Source organism: Sesamum indicum, linkage group LG6, assembly GCF_000512975.1.
Source record: "Sesamum indicum cultivar Zhongzhi No. 13 linkage group LG6, S_indicum_v1.0, whole genome shotgun sequence".
Classification (NCBI taxonomy): Eukaryota; Viridiplantae; Streptophyta; class Magnoliopsida; order Lamiales; family Pedaliaceae; genus Sesamum; species Sesamum indicum.
The window spans coordinates 7,094,835-7,109,162 of NC_026150.1; the positions used below are offsets into that span (position 1 = coordinate 7,094,835).

Here is a 14,328-nt window from a genome sequence, read left to right on the forward strand (position 1 = left end):
ACATTATAAATTTGAATACTATCGGATGTGTGGGTATTTATTTTATTTTATATAATTTTATTATAATTTATTTCACAATTTTTTATTATATTGATGTATTAATCAAATTACTGTATTGCTTAATCTATTAAAATATTAATATATATATATATATACTATATAAAGATAAATATCATAATTTCACTTATAAATAACAGTTATTTACACTGCGACACTAATTTATAAAAAATATTCTTATGTATTTTCGACCACTCCTACTCAAAATTTTCTTTTCATCTACATAATTGATGCTATCTATCTATACTAATATGAAAATTTAACTCACATTTTTTTTTGTTTCCATAATATTTCTAAACTAATTTTATCTTATTTATTTATTTTAAATATAATGTAATGGTATATATATTGTATTTTTATTTATAATATATTTTAAAAAAAACTAAATTATTTATTATGTACGTACAGAGACAACGTGCAATAACAATTAATAAATATATATACATGAAGCGGAAATCACACTGGCAGACACGTGATACGTAATTTAAGGGAAGCAAAGGGACAAAGAGGCGCAAAGCGGGTTTAGGCTTCGGCCCCAGCGCTCGCCCACAATCAAGACATAAAGAAGAAAAGCAACTACTACAACTACTACTACGCCACATCAAAACATTCCCGTGCCCGTTCATGAAGCCGCTGCCCACCTTCTTCTCTTTTTGGTCTTTCTTTCTGTTAACATGTCTTTTCATATAATAATGCCATGCCCACTCACAATCATTCAAACTCATATTTGGACTATTGGTACATCGCCAAGAGTTTGAGTTAGATGTAGAACTGTGTATCAATCATACATTCGAAATGATTTATATTAAATAAATTTGAAAATAAGTATAATCAAAAGTTCGATGGAGTTGGAATGGTTTGTAAGATGATATTATCCGAACAGGTCAAAAGAATTTGGAATTGTTGATTTTGAAAACCTTAGTTCGTATCTAGATCTGGCCATACTTGGTCCGAGTTAGAAAGAATTTGCTTTTCCAACGTTGTCATAGTTAGTAGTTTTAGGAATAAAACTAATTAATTGTGGTAGATGTGATAAAGATAGTTGAGGAAGAAGATCATGATTTACAACCAAGATTAAAGAAGGTTTAACTAAAGAAAGCAGCCTGTTAAATACCCAAAATGCCCTTGGAAGGTTGGGCATAATGACCAAAATACCCTCCGTCCGTCATATTGCAACGCAGGTTGTGTAGATACACCTTCATTCTCCACTCAGTGCACTTTAGGTAGAAGAGAAGAAAGAAAGACACAGACACAGAATGATGTGCTCTGGGGTGTGTACCAATTATGGTGCTATAGGACAACTCGAGATTTCCTTGTAAACTGATTTTGTTACATAATTTTCATTTATGTTGTGGTGAGCAATTTGGTTTTGCAGCGTCTGAACACTCAATTTAACACAAGAAAGCACCTGGCATCATCACTAAACTAGGCTGGCCAAACCATGGGGGACTTACGACTTAGACATATTCATGTTGTTGCAGCTGAAGCGCGACAGCGTTGATAAAATTTCCGAGAACTGTGGACGCTTTGAAGGGCTATTGTTCCAGCATTTTATCATCAGTGATCGCAGGATCTGTGGGCAGGACTCGGGAATTTCAGGTCTGAGTCCACAGGCTGCGATCCCGACTGCAGCCTGCACCGGTGAATATGCAGAATAAGCAATCTCACCAGTCACCATCTCCCATATTATCATCCCAAAACTGTATGCATTGCTCATCCACGTCTCAGTGACGTTCTCTGGATCACCCGAAATGATCTGTTACGAGCCGGGAAGAGTTAGACAAGGCAAATGATTTTATTACATTGATCATCTAATACTCGGATTATAAGAAAAAAAAGAAAACAAACACAACACAGTTAACTTTAGCAAGCTGTTTATGAAATTTTTATGGGAGTCCATAATCAGTCATTATGCGTTGAACAGAAGCATTAAAATATAGTTAACAGAAGAACAATCATCATGGGAACGACACAAACGCCTGCCCACCAACTCCACCATATTCAGAACGACATGGAATTATTTCCTTCAGAAGAAACAAAGACTATAAATAAATGACATGAAGTTCTATGGCATAGGTTCATAGTTGAAATACCTGCCTGCATGTATAAAATCTTGAAAAAGGTAAATGAAGTTTCCAATTTTTCCTATTACATCTATCAACATAATTATAATAATAGTACAGAAAAAGTAAGCAATGCTTGGTATTATTTTGCTGGGAATGAAATTTGAATACCACAGAAATGAAACCAAGCAAAAGTCTTTTTGGGTTTTTTTCCAATCTTCCTAATCAATTACCCAAATAGATATATATATAAGTATATCAATTATTGTATATTATAATTTTCCAACCATTATATTAATACAGTAACATGTAATAGTATAAAAGTTTGATTTGACAATACTAAAGACAAAATCTTTCATAATATGATATCTACAGTAGAAAATGTTTCATCCAGAACCAAACGATTTTTTTTTTCCAAATTAAATCACATCAACTATTTCCAAAAAAAAAAAAAAACCATATTTTATCGTTCTCCACACACTCCCCAAGACCATGCTGCAATACTTCCCCCCATACCCCCCCTAATGCTCCAAACATAGCCAAGAAAGCACATTGTGTCAACACAAGCCATGATAACTATTTAACTCATCACTTTCTGCACATCATATGAAAGGCTATAGTTGATGCTAATACTTGAAACCATAAAAACCTATGACAAATCAAAGTAAACCTAAATTTCACCAAAAGAAGCAGCTAATAATTTCAGGAGAATTCACAGAATGTGTCAAAACAAGTCCAACTAGGATACCAAGAATATTATGCTGCTATATTTTAACATGGCTTGGAGATCCCAAAAATAAAGGGAGTCCAGTGTTTAGGAAATTGATCCAAACACCAATAATGTATACTGATGATCTTATCTTCACAATCCGAACCCCAACTGCACCCTCATGAGACTTGCAGTTGTTACAATTGCTTCAGCCTTCAAATATGAGCCGATTCAGCCCATTTCATCGGCAAGGCAGTAGGTTCAATTACTTGACCAGTTTCAATTAAAAATTACCAAGAAATTGAATTTAATGCAACTCAACATATATGCAACATGTTAATATTGATTCGCAAAGAGATGCACCATATAAGAGAACGTATGACAAACAGCTGCAGGGGTAATGAATCAGAGATAATACACAGAATCAAGAAGGGAACAAACCTCTGGAGCAAGCCACCTATAACCATCAGTTTCGTACTCCATAGCCTCACCAACACTCTTGCAAGCAGCAACTATTCCCATATCCCCCAAGCAAGCATTGCCGCGTTTATCTAATAAGATTCTCTGTGTATTTAAGTCCCTATAGGGAACTCCATGATCGTTCATGAACTTAATCCCCTCGGCAACATCCGTCACAATCCTCAATATTTCTTTTGTCTGAAGCTTCTTATTCTTCATTATCAATTCATGAACAGACCCTCCTTCCATTAACTTAGTCACAATACATAACCCGTGATTCTCGTCAACACAAACCCCATGAAACTGTAAGATATTTTTGTGCCCACATGTCATCAATTCCAACAAATCTTTCCTCAACTCAAACTCATAGGCATTTCCTTTATCACAACCCTTGAGCTTCTCAATCCCAACTCTTTTACCCTTATACACTCCCTTAAATGTGCTCGGTCCAATCTGATCTCCAATCTCAACAGCATCATAACTCAGCAGCCACTTCCCAATCTCATCTTTCCCCGAAATCACAGTTTGCCACTCATCCACAGAAACAACAATGGAATCATTGGGCAAAGGCACTTTAAGCTGAAGTTTTGAGTCCGAATTCTCTCCTCCATTTCTGTAGTTCTGGTCACCCCCACAATCCTCTTCGATATCTCCAAGATCCCTCCCTTTAGTGTTCTCCTCTTGGCATCCGCAGAGTCCAAACGGGAGCTTAATGGTATTATTTTTCGGCTTCTTTAAAGCCAATTTAAGTGCATTTTCGATCCGGGATTTGAACATTTTCTCCTGCCCTGACTGAACTAACAGCATAACAATTCCCAGAGTGAACCCCTTCTTCTCAAAGATCTGTAACTTTTTACAGCAAATCGAAGAACTATCGAGTGCCCCCGACATGGCTGGCCATGAAATAGCAGAATTACAAGCAAATGTAAGCTTAAACACAGAGCCATTGGCATTCACTTCTTCATCAGAGATTTCCTGAATCATTATCGCTGGCTGGTCCTCTACCGATGCTTGCTCTATCAACTTTATGTGCAAAAACACATCTTTCATCTCAAAACCCGCTTGCGCGTAGCTATAAATCAGAGAAAAAAAGAATCATTTCAACCGAATGTTCAAATACCACTTCGAGAAAGGAGAAATTGAACAAGAGGAAGAAAAACGGCAAAAAAAAAAATCATTTCACCTGAGTGGCAAAGAATCGTAATGTTTGCGAAGATTTGAGACCAATTTCTCCGGAAGTTGGCTGCCGGGGTACAACTGCGTCAAGCTCCGTACAACACTACCCCACACCTGTCTCCGGCAGCTCGACGGTGTGGACGCCGGAGGCTCACGAGCCGAGTCGAGGTTCAAAGTGTTCTTCAACGAGGCGATGGCCTCCGACACATTGCGGCTCAGCTTCTGGAACCGTTTCTGCAGGGCGGAGGACTCTCGAAGAGTGGCGGCGGAGGAAGATGAGGAGGATGAGGAAGATGCGGAGGAAGAGGAAGATGGGTTGTTCTCCGGGGGGCACTCGGATCTGTCCTGAGTTCGCATAAGCACTTGCTCCACCATGTCCTCGTCGGTACTTGCCCGGCTCGACCAGCACTCCAGAGCGGCAGCCATGGGTACTAGGGAGGGATTGAGGAAGAGCACCTTAATGCTACTAAAATAGGAGGAGAGAGTTTTGAAATGCTGCCATTGTCTCCGTCTGACATGAAACAGAATGGCGTCTATTGTATGTATTTATCACAGGAAAAAAGATTAAGAAATGTGTATATACATATAAAAAGGAAGTCTGAAATTCAGCAAAATGACTGTATTGAGAGGGTAAACGAACATGGGAAGGGGAGTTGGAATAGAACCACATCAATTCAACAAAATATAATTTAAATTTATCAATCAAGAATTTAAAATTATTCAAATTATTTAAAAAAATTGTTACGTATAATTTTTTATTTTATTTAGACTATTGATACATTGAAATATAGAGTGTTCACAATTCCATTAAATCAATCAAAATTGAATCACATCGAATTTTGATTCTTTAATGTTTTTTTAAGAAAAAGTCTTATTTTATTTTCTTTTCTTTTGGTGACCGAATCAAACCGAAAAAATTGAATTTTTTATATATACTTTAATTCTATTAATTATTATATACTATATTTATATTTAAATTGTATAAATAAATATATATATATATATAACTAAATGGAGTCATAATTGAGAGAGTACTTGAATTGACTTGACTTGAAAATATTTAAGAACTGAGAACCCTCTCTCTCTCTCTCGATACAACGTCAGAAAGCCAGAAAAGAAAAAATTACAAAATTCTCTCCACAACTCCATCACACCTTTGCAGTTTTGCTCCGATTCCATTAACAAGTGAATTTTCTTTTATGTAAATTTCTTTTATAGTTTGTAGAAGAAATTGAATGCTTTCAAAGTAATTGTTGAAATGCTTGATTCAATTTCTGTACAGATATTTTTGGACAATATTGAAAAAATACTAATTTTCTTTTATTTTTTTAAAATAAATCATTTTTTCAGTTTTTAAACCAAAAAAAAAATCGCTTAGAATCGAAAATTAACTGAGGCTTTTTGATTCAGTTTTGATTTATGATTTCGAGGGGTCGGTTAATTGAACTGAACACCCCTATTGAGACACATCATACTAAAAGATTTTTAGGAAACTCCTAGTCATCTGGTTGCAATCGGACGGTTAACTAAATAGGTAACATATTTCTAAATTTTCAGGAAGATTAGCCAAGATTTGGTCAAAGAGTCATATCTCAGTGAATATGAGTCAAATTCATGAACAAATTCTTCAGTTGGATGGCTAACGATATTTCAAATAACTTATGACTCTCCATAACTACTTTTTGAATCTTGCTTCACGAGCACTTATAGATAGACTTTTGGTGTTGTCATTTTGGTAACATTTATTCTCAAACTCAAACTTTTAATCTCTTTCAATTCTGAAACTATCTCAAGCTCACATTTTGCAGTCCTCACGAATAACCTATCATTGAATATGTCCTCACGTTATCACCATTTTCAATCATTATTCTCGTATTATCTTGAGTTTTTCCTTTATTTCTTCAATAACCTATTACTGACTTAAGTATCAGAATCCTAATATCTATTTTGCAGATTAATCCCCAATTAATTTTAAACTTTTTGTGAAGATCCTTCGATCGTTATAGTGCAGTTGAAACCTAACACGTATTATTAACGTTGTCTACGAGAACAACTTGAGCTTTCAGACAATGGAGGTGACAATGAATCTTTTAAGGGAAACACCTCCCTCCACTATTCCACCTCCAGAGCAAGCACTAGGGAGACTCGATGCCCTCGTTCCCGCTTTCAACCCACTAGCTCTCCCTGCTACTGCCGACCCGTTCTTTTGTGAGCAACTCCGACAGCTCATCATGGATACCATTATTCAATGCTCCGAGGCTGTCAAACCAATGGAGCAAGACAATCCTCTCAGCAAGAAAAGAAAGGAACAAGGGCGATCAAAGAACTAGAGAGTATGTTTTTGTTGGTCACTAGCAGAGCGGTCGTGTACCTGCTCGAGCTTACGAACAAGGAGATGGTTCCCCGTGGACCTTTCGAGAGCTAGCACTCTCTCATGAAAAAAATGATTGAATTCCTTGAGTGTGGTATTCCTTCCATCATTAACATCATGGTAGAGGAGCTCCTTGATCACTTTAGGGCGCCCTCGCACCTGCTCCCTGGAAATGGCACCATCAACCTTGCTGAACACATCCGTAAGTTTGTAAACCAATAACGCAGCACAAGTACACCAATGGTATTAAATATTACGTATTTTTTACTGCGCTAAATGATTCCATGCAACCATGGTTCAACCAATTTCCAACTAGATCAATAAGATCTTTTTTAGAGTTTAGCTTTCTTTTCTTATATCAGTTTGCTAGTAGCTAGAAGTGCCGAAGATTGGCCTTCAGCCTTTTCAGAGTGAAGTAGGAAGAGAATGAGACATTGAGGGTATATATTGAACATTTAACAAGGCCATACTAGAAGTCCCGGTTACACACTCTGAGGTAATGATTATTGTCACGAGTTTTGGATTGGAGAGATCCACTATTTCTTTGATAATAATAGGTTTGGTATAACTCAAGAGAGTATATCGAATTAACTTGGGAAGAACTTCAGTATATGAAAACACTTGCTTGTTAGATTAATGTCTTAAATTTTGCATTCATTGAATCAATTAGGTGGACCTATAGTCTTAGCATCTTTATCATTTCTAAATCTTTTTCAACATGTTTTTCTGTTCATTTTAACCACTAATCTTTTTCGTAGTTATAATCCATCACTTGATTCTCGATCATCCAAATAATCGCAGATTAGTTATAGTTTCGATAATTATTTCATTTAAATCCTTGTGGGGTCAATGCTTATTATACTACTTGATAGCTAGTGCACTTGCTAGCGATACATACATATTTTAGCAATCAATACATGCAAATACATACATATTTTCAAAATACAAATGCATAAACTTTAGAAAAATACAAAAAAAAAAATTAGAAAATTGCATGAAAATACTCAAAGAATTGCATACATTTTTTAGAAATTTGCATACATATTTTAGAAAAATGGCATAAAAATTTTATAAAAATACATACATACTTTTCAGAAAATTGCTATTAACATACAACATACATATATTTTAACCCTAACAATTAACAAAATAAAACCAACAAATAACTATATCATCCTTATCATCATCATCATCAACAACAACAACAACATTACAAGTCCAAGAATTCATAATTAATAAAAAAATATTCAATAAATATTATGGGATAATTATATTTACCCCTAACCTATGGGCTATTTATACAAACCATCCCTACTTTTGTATAATTATAGAAACTACCCCTAACAGCAAAAAAATACGATATTTACTGAACGATATTTTAAATCAGTATTAAATATATGATAAAAAAAAAACTCCAGATTAACCATGAATAGTTTACCCAAACTGATTAGCTTTTATGATAAGTAAACAACTCCATGTTTATTTTATGGTATTAGTCAATTTTGGAAGTTCATTGATGATTTTACCCCTGGATCAAATTCTTGACATATTTGATTGTTGACAGGTTATTTTCTTAAGTTTTGAATATCTTTTTTCTGTAATTCTTCATCTTTATTCTTTTTTATTATCAGTATAATTTTCACTAATTATTGAACTAATTAATATAAAAACAAAATGGCATCTTATTCAATCAATTGTTTCTTATATATGCTGAATCAAATTGGGATCAATTTTGTTTTTTCCCATTAAGAATTTCTAATTATTTATACTTCATAATTCCAAATCCTTTTTTCTTTACTTTATGATTAACACAAAATTGTATCTTTCTAATGAACACCCACCTGAAGATGCAAGAAGAAGAATGGTGCAGTAAGTCTGAAGTTATTGCGGAAGATATTAAATAGAGGATTATCAGTGTTAATTTATCTCGTTCTGTTAGTTCATGTGTGTTATATAGATTATAGCGTATCCCTTGGCCTGTCGAGGCAGAAACCATCAGTTGAGCACTGTTGTACTGTACGATCTTGTTTTATTAATGAAACTTACATTTACCAAAAAAAAAAAAAGTCTCAAGTTGACTTCTTTATTTAGCCCAATTCAGAGAAGTAAACTAGGCTTTAGAACATGAGAATCATGTCCAACAACTTCATAGATTTTCTCAAACCTTTTCATATAATTAGGAGACTAGATTGGACAAGGATATCCAACATGTCTTTTTTTCTTTTACACTTTTCACATTTTGAGCACTCTCATATTTTTTTCTCTATATTCTTTTCACTCCCCTACTAGTTTTTTTTCAAGCATTTTCAATATACTTTTGCTTAAATCATAACTAAAATAATTATTAATTTAAATATTAGAGTGCTAAAATATATTTGTAAGTTAGATCTTCAGTTAAGATCACCAGCAAGATCTTTTGACATTTTATAGTGTTGTTGGACTCCAATGAGAATCGATATATATAATACACATTAAAGTTATCTTAGAAATTTATACCATTAATATTTAAAATTTTATGAACGTAAAAAGTTGATTAGATCCTTTACTTTTCATTTATTCAACAAAAATTTGATAACTATTAAAAATAAAAATATTTTATAATAAGTAAGGCATAACGGGCAATTCACTGAAAATTTTTCATAGCCAAAAGGCGAGTAACAGAAAGGGGCATGTGCACCCTATTTTGAAAATTTTGGGGGTCATTTGAAAATAAAATTAATTGATGGGGATTTTATGCAAATTTAGCAAACTACAGGGGGTATGGTGCAATTTATCCCTAATTAAATAGTAAATATTCAGTAGTATTAAAGATAAGGACGCCGTAGCGGTAGTTGAACTCATGGAATATATGAACTGTCCAATTTTCCAAAAGATTGCCTTATAAACCACTGAATCATGTAAATTGGGGCGCTTCAGGTGCCAGTACATGTTCATCTTCACGTCGCTTTCTTTTCACTCCATCACACAGAATTTTGCTTAGAATTCATCACATAGTTTTTCTCCTCTTCTTTCTTTAGGGCCGATTGCTTTGAATCTTTTTTGCCCCCGATTAACTCTTTCACTTCCTCTTGCCTTCTGTCCATGGTCTGGCCAAATGATTATTGTTTGGCCTGAATTATCCATAGCAAGAACGGGGGAGGAATCCAGTAATCTTGCAGAGAGCAGTTTTTTGGTGTTCCCAGAAATTTCTTTGGTTGTCAAGCGTGGTTTCGCTCCTTTTGAGTCAACCTTGATAGAGAAATGGCGTCTATTGGTGGAGTTGCCGCCATCAGCAACTTGGGTTTGGCGTACTGTTCGTCTTCAAAACAGTGCGTTTTTGTTGCAACCCATCAGGCGAACATGCTCAAGATTCAATCTTATGCAAGAATTTCAATGGGTGAGTGCCCAGGTTCTGTAATCAAGAAAAGGAGCAAGATTCATGGTTTTCGGATACTTAAATCAGTTCAATTGGATGTGTTTATCACCAGTGATGATGAGGATGAAATGAGTGAAGGGTTTTTCGAGGCAATTGAGGAGCTGGAGCGAATGGCTCGGGAACCTTCTGATGTGTTGGAGGAAATGAACGATAAATTGTCAGCCCGTGAGTTGCAGTTGATGTTGGTTTACTTTGCACAGGAAGGGAGGGATTCGTGGTGCGCTTTAGAGGTGTTTGAGTGGCTGAAGAAGGAGAATAGGGTAGATAAGGAGACGATGGAATTGATGGTGTCGATAATGTGCACGTGGGTTAAGAAGTTGATTGAGGCGAAGAATAACGTGGCGGATGTGGTTGATCTTTTGGTGGACATGGACTGTGTTGGTTTAAAGACAAGCTTTAGTATGATTGAGAAGGTGATTTCACTGTATTGGGAGGCAGGGGATAAAGATGGGACGATATCATTTGTCGAAGAGGTGTTGAGGAGAGAGATATCGAGTCAGGACGGAGATAAGGAGGGGAATAAGGGTGGACCAGCAGGATATCTTGCATGGAAAATGATGGTAATTGTCAATCTCTCAATAGTTTTTTTCATGTTTATGGTTTTAGAGGGTAAGAGGGAAACAAGAAAAAGTCGAAACACACTGTAGCTGTAGGAGGTACCGCAAGTTGTTGTAGCTATGCTGTCTATTGAACCTTGTTTTGCATTGGACTGAAAGAACTAGCATGTTTCTTCTTTAGCCACGAGGTGTTGCTTGTCTCAATAAACCGTACCCTCTTTTTAAGACAAATTAACAATCCATCATATGCAAGGTGATTGTTTCTTCATCCAAATACATGAATTCAGGTTATTGTGGTGATCCTGGTTCTTCTTATTCACAGCTCACAACCTGCAGCCGGTTCATTTAAGTTCTACTTTTTCTGTGCTTGTCTTACTTTATCTTCCTAGCTATTACGGAAATTCGGCAACTTATCACCGTGTCATTCCTAAAATTGGAATTTTAAAGCCTGAAACATAGATATAATTGTCTCGCTAGAATATGTTTTACTCAAATTATACCAGTCTTCTTATCATGTTATATGTGAAAGTTTCCTTCTTTATTTCTTCCTTCCTTTTCTTACTTTCTTCCAAGCAAAGTGGTGAGTGCGTCTCTTTCCTTAGTTTGTAGCATTAGAAGAAGTTGATCCCTCCCTTGTATATATCGTTATCCTACACATTATTTGGGTAGCTTATGACCAGGATATCTTGTGAGTGGAAAAATCCTGTCTTGCCTTCCTATCTGATCATCCTATGTTGCTCAAAATCTCTAAATAAAGATTATAGTTTGATGCGGATTTAGAAGTTGGATAGGTATCAAAATTTAAGATGGGATACTATGTAGTGGAAATACACACACTATAATGGATGATGTACTACTATAGAATTTCTGGATCCCTGTACATTTGAAGCAAATTATGACAGAAAAGTTGGAACACCGCTATAAGCACTCGAGAATCTTTTATGGGGTTTGGATTTCATTCAGTTCCATTGAACTTTCACAATGCTAAGCGGGTTTATTTGTTCTAGGTACTGGAATTGTCTCTTGCTTCGTGAACGAAATGGGAATTTCCTATTATTTGTTAAATGATGACGATGATGTTGGACATCTAATGATCTGGTTTCATGATAGAAAATCGAAGAATGGAGTTGGCAATATATATACAATATTTCTGAAGCTGAAATTTTACTTATGTTGAACCAAAGTAGTTAAAGGGGCGTTATGGTGCATGCCATGGCACAAGCCTCTCGCCATTCTTGGTCTGTGGCACAGGGGTAGGGCTTCGCCTAGGCGCCGCCATGGCCCCCCTCTCCGTGCCCTTACGCGCCATTGGGCTGTTGCCCAGGTGCAGGCGAGGCTCACCTTTGTGAGCCCAGGCCTTTTTATGAAAAAATAAATAATAATAAAATAAGGGAGTCCAACATCAGCAAGCCTCCCGCGAATGAAAATCCAAATCCCTTCTTTGCGACGTTCCTTGTTCTCTTCCCTGGTTTCCAATCTTTGTTCTTTTATTATTTTGTCTTTTCTTACGTTGCTTTTCTTCAGCTTTCACAATTCACATACTCTGTTTATTTTCTTTTCTTATCTTTGTGCTATGTAACTATGTTTAATTAAGTATAATTAGAGTTCTCACTTTTCATATGTTTATAATTTGTTTGATGATTACTGAAATGTTATGTATGCATTAATTTAATAAAAAATCATATGTAGAATTAAAGAATATAGATTAAAACTTTGATGATATTGATGAAGATGGGGCTTAGCATAGATCTCAAGAACATGGAGATGATGGAGAGGAAAGTCAAGATTACCTAGTAGAATCGGATGATTAGATTTTAGGTTTATTTGGTTTTTGATATGCTATTTAGGATTTATTTGAAACTTTGGCTCTTTTTATCGTTTAGGCTTTAACATTAGTGTTTTTTAATTATATAAAGTTTTTTTTTATGTTGAATTTGTTATTTAATATGTCTTATTTAACTTAGTTGACATTGTTCTCATTGAAAAAATACTAACTATATAAATATATAAATTTTTTTGTTCATTTGTGCCGTCCTTTTGAAAAGGCAAGAGCCGTGGCTCTAGGAGCCATTGGCGCCATGGTGTGCTGCATGCCATTAACTACTATGTGTCGAACCATTGGGGGCTGAATTTGAGGTCGAAGGGATTCGAAACCTTATAACTTGGACTCTGACCTTTAACTTTTGTGAACCAGACTACCAGGCTGTTTGGGCATACTATTTAGTTTGGAAATTTATAATGGATTCATTTAGGAGAAGAAAGATCTATGGTGCTAAAAGTTTTCTAGAAAGAACAGCAATGGAGGTAGTAGTGGAAGCAGATGAAAGAGGAGAAATTTGAGGAGGTGAAAGGTGCAAGCAACTTTAGAAGGTTAAGTTAACAGGTTATAGGAAAACTTTTGTATTAATTAGCTCTATTGAAATTATATGACATAAGTGTTTCTACACTTGTAACTTGTAAGACTTTCCAGTAGAGAAATAAAGGGAGTTTGTGGTATCTATTCTGTTAGTTAAATACCAATACTTGGGATACAGGGAAAGACATTAGGAAAAGGGAAACAAATGAAAACTAAGATTGTAGCAGATGGGACTAAGATTGTATGTCGAAGTTGCACACCGAGGAAGATAATTGTGAATTATGAATTTTATTAATGCTACGAGTGACTTGCTTCAATGATACTTAGATTTAGCGATTAGATTGTCACCAGAAATTGGCAACCAACATGCTCTTACTCATATCATGAAGCTCACTATATGTTATAATATAACTAATTTAATGTAAAAGATGTGTAATTGTGCCAATAAATGTATCCAAAGTTTCCTTACAATTTCCAACTGTTTATGTAAACTTCTAAAGCTTTTATTGATCAGAATCAAAACTTTGGATATCCTTGAAAATTCTGTTAGAATATACCTGAACAGCTCCCGGATCTATGTCAATACCGAAATTTAAACACTGGGAGCGCCAAACTCAGCCTACCTAATATGGTTTATGCAAATCAATGTTGGAGGAAGATAAAATGGCGAAAGATTGGGAAAGAATTTATATAATTCATTAACATGACACTCTCACAGCAGGTTTTGTGTTACCAATAACTATCTGATCCTATTATGAATTGTATGTTCCTTTCTTTCATTTTTGTCACTTTTTCAGCATGACTAATAGGTTTAGATATGTAGATGACTCATTATTTAGCTTGTCCACATAATTATAGATTTTACCTTTTCAGTATGATATATTGGTCTCGAGGTACATCAAGCTCTTGAAATTTTTACGGCATGCATCATTTGTATTCTGATACACACTGTTCGAGGATGTTCGAGAGGAAAGAATATAATATGGTGGCAAATTGATTTTGCTGTTTTGTTGCTAAGGTGAGGAAAATGAGAGAAAAGTGTATTTGGGCTTCCGTTCTCTTCCAACACATTCGTCACCTCCCTTCTCATTCATTTTCTTATCTTTCCCTTAGACAAACAAACAAGTTTGAAACTGTCTTTCTTTGATTTTCCTTTCCTCTCTCC

General features: G+C 35.3%; 2 protein-coding genes across 2 annotated transcripts in view; one reads left to right on the top strand and one right to left on the bottom strand.

The window, feature by feature from the left end:
* On the bottom strand, window positions 1,069-5,014 carry LOC105163943. The gene is made up of 3 exons (XM_011082480.2): window positions 4,472-5,014; window positions 3,271-4,360; window positions 1,069-1,813 (listed from the first exon to the last, which is right to left on the bottom strand). The coding sequence occupies exons 1-3, from the start codon at window positions 4,888-4,890 to the stop codon at window positions 1,508-1,510; spliced, it is 1,815 nt and encodes a 604-aa protein (XP_011080782.1). The 5' UTR covers window positions 4,891-5,014; the 3' UTR covers window positions 1,069-1,507.
* Window positions 9,667-14,328, top strand: part of LOC105163944 (pentatricopeptide repeat-containing protein At2g30100, chloroplastic) — a 5,920-nt gene continuing 1,258 nt past the window's right edge. Inside the window, exon 1 of the mRNA XM_011082482.2 lies at window positions 9,667-10,810. Within this exon, the coding sequence (XP_011080784.1) occupies window positions 10,076-10,810 (735 nt within the window). The 5' untranslated portion in view covers window positions 9,667-10,075. The remainder of the gene's footprint in view (window positions 10,811-14,328) is intronic.